Raw genomic sequence first — 10,000 nt, forward strand, 5'->3', positions numbered from 1 at the left:
ACACACACCTAACCCATATGTAATAGAAAGCAGTGGAGAGAGAGAACATTATGTACACACACAAACACACACACACACACACACACACACACACACACGCTTCTGCATTAACATTCGGTTATTAGCTTGTAACACAGCATAACTGTTATTTTAAATCACTGGCAACTTTTCAGGCTTAGAGGACTAAAATGAGATGCCCACTTCCGAGTTGAAAGAGTATCACGTTACAGAGGTGCTTTACTGAAATAAACTGATGACAGAACACACTGGACCACGTCCTGTGACACACACACACACACACACACACAGCCAAACACCACATTAGTTTTGTGCGTTTGGTTTTTCCTGGGCTGTTAGCCAATGACAATTACACCCAATGGTTTAGACCTGTGGGATATCAAGATACTGTCTAAGGACAGACATAAAATTAAAGTTCGTCAACTGATAAAGAGATTAGTCATATAGTTTTATTCTGTGTGTGCATTTGTGTGCATGTGTGCATGTTTGTGTGCATAGAATTGTGCGTATGTGTGTGTGTGTGTGTGGGTGTCTGTGTGTTTATAACTGTGTGTGAATAAATGTATGTGCATGTGGATGCATGCATGTGTGTGCACAAGCGTATGTGTCTGTGTGTGTATGTTTGTGTGTGTGTGTGTGTGGTGTGTGCATGTGTGACTGAGTGAGTCTGGTGCAGACTCAACACAGTAGATTTGTGTATATGCTGTGTGTTTGAGTGGTTACATTATTAGCAGCTTTAATAATATATCATATATTAGAGTACTTTTATTAGAATAATAGTATATCATATAGTATATTAGAGCACTTTTATTAGAATAATAGTATATTATTCGACCCTGCAAAGTTTGGCCTAGACCACAGTGTTGAGTTTCGGTATCGACGCCGCTTTTTCATTCAGTTAAAATAATTTGGTCTCTCTTTTGTATTTTAGACTATAATGTGTATCATGAATATTACACAATTTCCTGTCATGTTGCAGTTTACTGTTGGTACCTGCCAGCTGTAAATCTTAAGCAAATATTGGATAGTAAACTTACTGAAAGCATGTTACAGCGTCTTCATGCATTTTTACAGTTAAATATACAGCAACATAATGTCTTGTCAGTTATGAATCCTGCTTCGTTTTGAGAAATCTTTGACACGATTTTGATTTCTAACACAGCTACCGGTGAGATCCCATAATTTCACAGGTTAAATATTACAGCAACAGCAAATTACAACACGAACTTGATTATCTTCCTCCTTCTCCAAATCTAAAACATCAAAACATCATTTTTTTTTTTGGTTCTTTAAAACAAATGTAACGGTCTTAATTGACGTGCCTGCTCACTGGAGCAGCATGCGTCTGAGACCGCTGGACAGATCTCAAGGCACTCGCGGTCGAAATGTGGTTAAAAAAAAAAAACCCAACGGTACAACTTGGTTAGCATTGATGTGTGGCCATGTCGTTTACTGTGTGTGTGTGTGCGTGTGTGTGTGTGTGTGTGTGAGTGTGTGTGTGTGTGTGTGTTTTTTACAGGGAATTGTTGAAATCTTCTAGGTTGTATTGCAAAGTGCTGCATTAGACAGTGAAATATGAAAAAAGGGGCTTCAGTTAAAATCTGTACAAATCACGGCAGTTTCTCAAAATGCATCTGTCTTCATCTGGATGACTGAGTTCTCAGGATAACTCTTAAAATCCTTCAAGTAGTTTTGAAGATATTTTGCCAAACAACTTGTGTTCAGTGTTGATGTAAGTGATTGGCCCATGTGATTGGCTGTGTTTAACCCTACCTGTTAAACAGATGGCTATAAGCACACACAGTTGGAAGCAGAGATCTACTCGTCATGCGCTTAGTTTTTCCCACTCCTGTCTACCCTGTTCGGAATGCCGCAGGGGGATCTTTGTCCGCGTCTCTCCGGCCTCTGACTGGAATCGGGCTGGCATTCCGAAGGAGGCAGAGATCCATTTCCGGAAGAGTCAGTATTTTGTAAAACGACACTCTATATCTCTCTGGCATGAAGCAAGCGTTTCCGCCGCAGGGAAATGATTTCCAACTGCCCACACAAACAACGCATGCAAACAGCACGCTCACATAAACATGCACACTCACACACACACACACACACACTCACGCACACACCCACGCACACACACAGGCACACACACACACACACACACAACCGACATAATAGCCAATACAGACGGACTGGAATTGAATGACTGCAGTTATTACATTTAGCGTACGCTAAGTATATTTTAGCTCCCTCTGTTAGCTTCGCGTATTTTATTTTTCTTCCTGGGGGACGACCCAGTTTTAAAGGAGAGTAAGAGAGTTAAGGTTGCGGTTACCTAATGCACTATTTTCAGGGATGTCAGTCAATGCAAAATGCATTAAAACGACACTTATGGAAAACAGCTTCCAGCCCTGCGAAGGGCTTAGCATCTACGGTGTCAAATGGAGGGAAAAGAAGAACTTCCTGTCTTCCTTTTTTTTTTTTTTTTCTCCGATGTGTCATCCACTGAGTTTATGTTCATTCTGGTTAGTGGTTCTGACAGGAACTTCCTGAGGAAGTGACACGCTCTTGTTACACGGGAAAAAGTTATTTGAGTGACATAGATGTCAGTAAAACTATATAAATGTTTTCCTATCTTTACATGATGACAGAAGCGCTTTCATAAAACCTATTATGGGGGGGGGGGGGGGACTATTGATTCAATTAGGCTAAGACTAGCTCATGTGTAGGCTGGTATTGATTTCTATTTTGTAGTAAAACCTCACTGGTTTGTGACGGATATAAACTTCTCTCTATGTGAAACGTCTCCCTATGTGAAAACAGGCCATAAAGAGTTTCAAAAGTAACAGTGTTCATAACAAAACACTGAATGGAAAAGACAGACACAAGACACAAACCAGACTGATCAGCTCCGCCCTGTTTTTGTGTTTTTTATCTTCCCCAGACACTAAATAAAAAGTTTATTTCTCCTCCTCACAGAAATAGCCGCCAGACGCTGAAAAGAGCGTTACGCTGACAGAGCGAAACGGAGTGAAATGGAACAGTTACGTCGCAAATACACCGTTCCCCTCGAATTTAATGAGGTCTAACCAGTGTCATACCCTCACCTCCCTCTCTCTCCTTCTCTCTCTCTCCCTCTCTATCTCTCTCTCTCTGCCTCTCTCTCTCTCTCTCTCTCTCTCTCTGTCTCTCTCTCTCTTTCCCTCCCCTTCTCTCTCTCCCTCTCTCTCTCTCTCTCTCTCTCTCTCTCAGGTACGGGAACAACACAAAGATGTACAAGGTTCGTGTGGGGGACTACCACACTCTGGTCCCCGAGGAATTTGAGGAAGAGTACGCCGTCGAGGAAATTGTCCTGCATGGGCTTTACCGTTCCCATAGCAATGACTACGACCTTGCTCTGGTCAGGGTGTCGGCGGGCAAAGGTCAGTGCGTGACCCTGAGCAGGAGCGTCCTTCCCGCCTGTTTGCCTTTCCGCAGGGAGAGGGCACCAAAGGGCACGGGAAACTGTTACATCACCGGCTGGGGTGACACAGGTAAGAAGTTAATCCGGGATTTTTAGTAAATATGAAGAGCGGGATGTAATATGAGATTGAGATTAGATTTGAATCGGAATCTAAATTTAAAATTGATATTTGAGCTATAATCCAGGCTTAAAATGAGCATTGAGCTGTAATTTTTTTTGTTTTGGGGTGAAGTCAGCTGTAATCTGGGTTTAAGATTCGCTTTTGTGTTTCCACTGGAATTTAAAGATGGCAGAGAGCTGTAATGTTAGTTTGAGATTAGGATTAAATTTTAATCTGTTTTTTTTCCCACATCAACACTGAACTGTAATTTCCATGAAAAAAATATTTTATATCTTTAATATGGGTTTAGGTAAAGAAAATTTATTAGAAATATTTCAAGTTTAATCTTACCTAAGAATTCTCTCTTTTTAAATTGATTTGAGTTACTTTAAGGGGAAGATCTTTAATCCTCACTGGTCACAGTTAAAGAAAAATCCATGGCCCTCAAATCGAGCGTTTGACTCTGGAGACCATTGGAACATTTCTTTTAAACCACAGATCACATGACAACTGTCTCCATGGATTTGGAATTTTAAGGTCTGTCATTCTGGAGACTCCAGAATGTTTCTGGTCCAATTAGAGCTGTGTTTTCAGAGGAACAGAGGTATATGGGACATCAGACTCCTTCACTCTCACCCACTTACTCACACACACACTCACACACAAACACACACACATGCATGCACACTCAGATAGACGGATTGAGAGACAGAGAGAGAGAGAGAGACAGAGAGAGAGAGAGACAGAGGGAGAGAGACAGAGGGAGAGAGAGAGAGAGAGAGACACACACACACACACAGGCCTGCTTTCCACAGTCCCACCTTTTCCAGTCTAACTGATGTTTGTAAGAGGTGACCAGAAGGTGAACGGCCATTCAGACTCTCACTTTAGTGGGAATATTCCTGTACCTGTCCAAAAAAACATCTCTCCCATACTCTCTTCTCTCTGCCTCTGTGTACTTCTGTCTTTCTCTCTCTCTCTCTCTCTCTCATTAATCATGTTCTGAAATACGATACCCCCTCTAAAACTGTACTCAGACAGCTGACTTGAGTTGTAATTGAAAGAGCGATGGTGCTTTCTCTTTGGGTTTTTAACATTTGCCTCTGAACTCACGAAAACTCAGAAAGCAGTAACTGTGGTTTCTGTAGATGTGTCGCAGCTTAAAACCATACGTCACTGGATCACGGCTTAGATTTACATCTTAACGTAATTAACCGCAAATTCATTTGTTGAAAGTGCTCTGTGACAATCTGGTTTGGCTATATGTGTTTGCTGACAAATTATCATGACTTAAACCGGAGAGTCTGGATTTGAAATTTAGCAAAGTTCCCAATTTTAGGAGAAAATGAAAAGTTTGTGTATATTCTCAGTTTCTAGTCATAACATCAATATTTCAGTCAAAACAAAACCCACCCACCCACACACACACACACACACACACACACACAAAGTTATGTTAATAAACATTCCAATCATGAATTGGGAAAAAAAAATGTTTTCAGCAGAGCAGAAGTACAGAACTACTCCAAACTGTATTTGAGAGAATGTTTCGTTAATATGTGGATTCACTGCTTCATTCTAATTAAATTATCAGTAATTTTTTTTCAGGTAATTTCAGTAGGCCATTATTTGTAATACCAATAATTTAGATGTTTTTTTTTTTTTTTGGTAGAGATTTTAATGTTGAGGAAAGTATAGGGTATCAGTTTTTGGCTAACTTAGCTCAAATAGCTTCAGGTTTGGTCTTAAAGAGCCGTCATAAAAAGACATCGCTCTGTCCTGCTTCGCCTAGGATCATATAAGTTCCGTTTGGTTACTTAGACGTCAGTTAGAAATCTCGACAAGAGCAAGACACGCTTCTTCTCCTTGTTTACAGACATGATGGCTAAAAATTTATCCGGAATTTGATGAGTTTATTCTGATGTCCAAAAAAGGCTAAGCTTCACTCACCAGAGTTCTTTTTAAAAAGGTTTTTTTTTTTTCCAGACGTTTTTTTTTCCCCATCGGCATTCTCTAAACCCATATCAATCTGTTACATCGAAAAGATACAATAATTCAACAAAACCAGCTCAATGAAAATGAAAACAATCATTTCAATAGGCAAAAATGCAGTTTGAACCGCGTATGTATTACACATTAGATTTAAAGGAGTTTTTTTTTCCTTTTGTAGTTTAGTTTGTAGAAAAGCTGTGTATAGTCTGTGATGGAGGGTAAGGGGAGGGGGGGGGGGGGTTTGTGTTTGTTGACCTTTCTCAGAACACATCTGTATTTGAGTAAGTGCACACACATTTCTCATCCATCTCACACACTTTAACGCGACCGTTTACCGTCGGGCTGCTGAGCGGTTTTAGCGTATGTGCGTGAGACACGCGTGACATGACGCCAAACACACCGGTGACAGATGAGTGGGTTCCGTGCAGCCCGTCGTGGTGTGTTAGTGATGAGTGTGTGTGTGTGTGTGTGTGTGTGTGTTTGTGTCTTGTGGGCCATCCTGGGTCTGCATAGTGAAGCTATGAGCGCATTTATCCAGCTGTTTTGCACTAAGAGACACGGAGAGATAAGAAAACATAATGGCATTTCACAGCAATTATACACATACATATATATACGTATACACGCATATGGACAGACTAACACACACACACACACACACACACCAGGCTCATAACCTCAGAGAGTTCATAACCTTTGGAATTTTAACATGTTTAACTGTGTCCGTGGCAACCTTTGATGAACTGCTCCAAACGTTTTCGACTTTTCTTTTGATGGTTGAGTTTCATTTACGATGGTATCGTTTTTCTGCCAACCCAATTCCATTTCACTCGCTTACACAAGGGTTCAAAAATCTCACCGTCATATGGTTTATTATTATAAGAAAATTTGTGACAGTGGAATTTTCTGGAAAATGATCCACGCATAAAGAAAAAATGTTCATGGCACCGGCCCTATTACACATAATTATTCACCTTTAACCTACGACTACCTTTCTCTCTCTCTCTCTCTCTCTCTCTCTCTCTCTCTCATATTCCGCCTGAACTTGAAACAATAGAATTCCTTTTCTCCTCGTGAGAGTTGTAATGAAACACATGGGTACAATCCTATGACTGTGTTTAAGTGGTCTCTCTCTCTCTCTCTCTCTCTCACACACACACACTTAGTTGAGAAGTCTGTGAAGTGAGCTTGCTGATTTATATTTGAACAAATGCGTGTGTGCGCGCGCGTGTGTGTGTGTATGTGTGCGTATGTGTAACTCTCTCTCCCTCTCTGATTGGTCAGGTCGTGCATATTCCAAAACTCTACAGCAGGCCTCCATCAGCATGCTGAGTAAACGACAGTGCGAGCGTCGCTATGCCGACCAGTTCACTGGCCGCATGCTGTGCGCCGGCGCTGCCTTCGACGACAGACGCGTAGACAGTTGCCGCGGTGACAGCGGAGGACCTCTGGTGTGTGAACGACCTGGAAGTGGAGGTGACAGCTGGGTGGTGTACGGGGTCACTTCCTGGGGTCACGCCTGTCGCCTGCAGGACTCACCAGGCGTCTACACCAAGGTCTCTGCCTTCATCCCATGGATTAAGAAGGTGACTGGCCAATAGGATGCACTAAAGAGTGGAATGACACCACAACCAGCCAATAAAAGAATTGTATGGCTCTGACACTGACCAATGGTGTGCACAGACAGCTTCTAAGTTGGAAGCCTTTTGTGAGCAGGTTACGTCTGTATGTGTGTCTGTGTGTAGTACACTTTGTGCAGTGGCTTGACATAAATATGACTTAAAACTTGTCATAAGATTGTCTTAGAACTTCACAACATGACATAGCCAGTAAGTCACATCTCAGCAGCACTAGAATATGAGAGAAGAATTTTAACCAGCAAAGTTTCTGTTTTTTGTTTCTGAATGTGGTACATATAGCTGTGTTACCATGGCTACCCATACTTTGTACTCATGTTATACATGTTGTTATAAACTATTGTGATGTCACTCTTAGGGGCTTATGGCAGCTGTATATGGACATAATGTCAAGCCCATCTGCTCTTTGTTGTTGTTGTTTTTTTTTTTTCTCTTGTGTTAAATGTAAGCACTTCTTGGTTATAGGGACCAAAACAATAACTTGCTCTGGTCAAACCACTCCCTGCTATAATGATGCCATTAGCAGGGAAAATGTCATGTCAGCGTTTGAATGGACTGTTTGTCTAAGTCAAACTATTGAATCTATTCACAGTCAAATCCAACAGAGCTAGTGGATTATTAGATTTGGCGGATTTTAACAAATACATTTCTTTTCCTTTATGAGAGATGTTATTTTTCATAAAAGGGTTTCACTGAAAAACACTTTTCTGATAATTTGCCGCCGTGACTATTCGAACGCCCGTCTCTGTGGAGATGGTTGCTATGTAATTTTTAAAAACAACATGACATCACTTTGCCAGTGTGCTCAATGACATCATAAGCGCATTCGCTCCACAGGAAGCATGACATCATATGGAAAGCATCATATGCGTTTTATATGTCACTGAGAGTCGATACAGTAAAGACGACTGAGCTCCAAACAACAAAAACTACCAGCAACAAAACAACCTTATTTTACGGTAGCATTTAAACGTGTGTTCCTCCTCAAACTGAAGTTTCAAACTTGCACTAAATCGTCCATGTTTAAAAACATGTTTTTTGCATGACTGTTGAAAGCTGTCGGGAAAACGTAGACTTTAAATGTATTACATTGTAGCCTACTGACGTTGTATTGACATATTTCCGTTAAATAGTGGTGTTGTGATACGACTCTGTTCTTAATCAGTGACATACTGTAATTATTTCGTGCCATTGAGTTGTTTTGAATAAGTTTCCATCCCGTAATAACGTCCTTAATTTTCGCAGTTTCGTACGTCTTAATATAACGGTTCTTGCAATGCCTGATGTCTGAAAATGGTGTGGTGCTGAATCTGGTGCTATTGATTATTGAAATAGGTTGTTACATAAATCTTCATCTATTCAAGATGTAGTGAAATTAAGCCCGAGTACGGACTTTGTATTACCTTTTAAGAAACAGAATAAACGTGTTAACGCCGGTGTGACTTAAGAGCTATTACGGCTGATCGACCTGCAAAATGTAATACTTGTTTACTGTTCCTGGTGTTGTCTTGTCTATTGTTAAACTCTTCCCTCACCCTAATACGGACCCTCATCTGTCACTTTGAACTTTCCACGTGTTTGAATCACTCTCTCTCTTGTCTGTCTCTCACTCTCTCTTTCGCTGTCGCTTACACAGACAGTGTTTGTTTGCTATGTTTGCACTACAACCTTTTACAGCTTACGCGGTATGTGGTTAAGAGTTGCAGAACACAGACCCATTGTGTGTGTGGATACATCGCCTTTTCACACACACAAACACACTCACAGCTTTGCAAGTAGTCACCATGGAAACAAACACGGATTTAGATTGATGGATACGACTGTGAGGAATTATTGTCTCTATCCCTTCACTTACGTAAGTGAGCAATTTACTTTTGGTAACGTGTGACAGTCGTAGTAGTCGTAACCATGGCATCCGACATTATCAATGACGGCGACACCTTTAAACGTTCTGTTTCAGAGTTTCCCGGCTCGTCTGCAGAGATCAAAGTCCCCCGTTACTGTGACATTGTTCAGCCCAGTAACACTCACTTGTGAAGGAGCAGTTAGTTTTCTCATGGCTTTGAAAAGAAAGACTTGTTTGAAACCTCGTTGTCCCTGAATTTAGTCTATTACGCCTTACAGCGGGGAGGTTCTCACTATTATTCTACGCGGAACTGATGGACCCTATTTACAGCACGTTTACCTTTCCAATTCCCTTTTTCTTTCTTTCTTTCTTTCTTTCTTTCTTTCTTTCTTTCTTAATGGTCTGCTGACATCAATATAAATACGAAAATGGAACTGGGCCTGAAATGGCTATTAGCAGGATGTCTTTCGCCTGCAGTGTACAATCATTAAAATTCAGATCATTACAAAGATTGCCCCGAGAGCCTGGAGAGAATGGTAGAAAAGTGTGTACAGAGCGCCATCGAATGGTCACGTGTCGATATACTTGTCAAGGAGTTACCCGTCTCTTTCAACACTCTTTCAACACTGAACGCGTCTAAAATCAAACCGTCCATTTTTAGAATTGAACACATACATGTGCTACATTACTCCTCCGCCCCCCCTCCCCCGCCACACACACACACACACACACACACACGAGAGAAGGTAGAACTTCATCTAAAATAATTCCCAGGGAACAAAACGTACCTAAACATTCTTTCATATTTTTAGTTTTGAATCTGAAGTGTATTGTAATGGCATGTTCATTCTGCTAAAACTATGTAAATTAACTTTTGAAATTATATGACAGCCAGTGTGCGTAGTCATTCATTATTTTCGGTGATTTTATAAGTCGGACAGTGTCAT

At 41.0% G+C, this 10,000-nt stretch overlaps 1 protein-coding gene across 1 annotated transcript in view; it reads left to right on the forward strand.

The window, feature by feature from the left end:
- The window catches only part of prss12 (serine protease 12), a 25,922-nt gene extending 18,751 nt beyond the window's left edge, over positions 1-7,171 (forward strand). The window contains exons 12-13 of the mRNA XM_030787710.1: positions 3,268-3,548; positions 6,855-7,171. Coding sequence (XP_030643570.1) covers positions 3,268-3,548; positions 6,855-7,171 — 598 coding nt within the window. The remainder of the gene's footprint in view (positions 1-3,267; positions 3,549-6,854) is intronic.
- Positions 7,172-10,000: the final 2,829 nt, after the last annotated feature.

Source organism: Chanos chanos, chromosome 11 (genome assembly GCF_902362185.1).
Source record: "Chanos chanos chromosome 11, fChaCha1.1, whole genome shotgun sequence".
Taxonomy (NCBI): domain Eukaryota; kingdom Metazoa; phylum Chordata; class Actinopteri; order Gonorynchiformes; family Chanidae; genus Chanos; species Chanos chanos.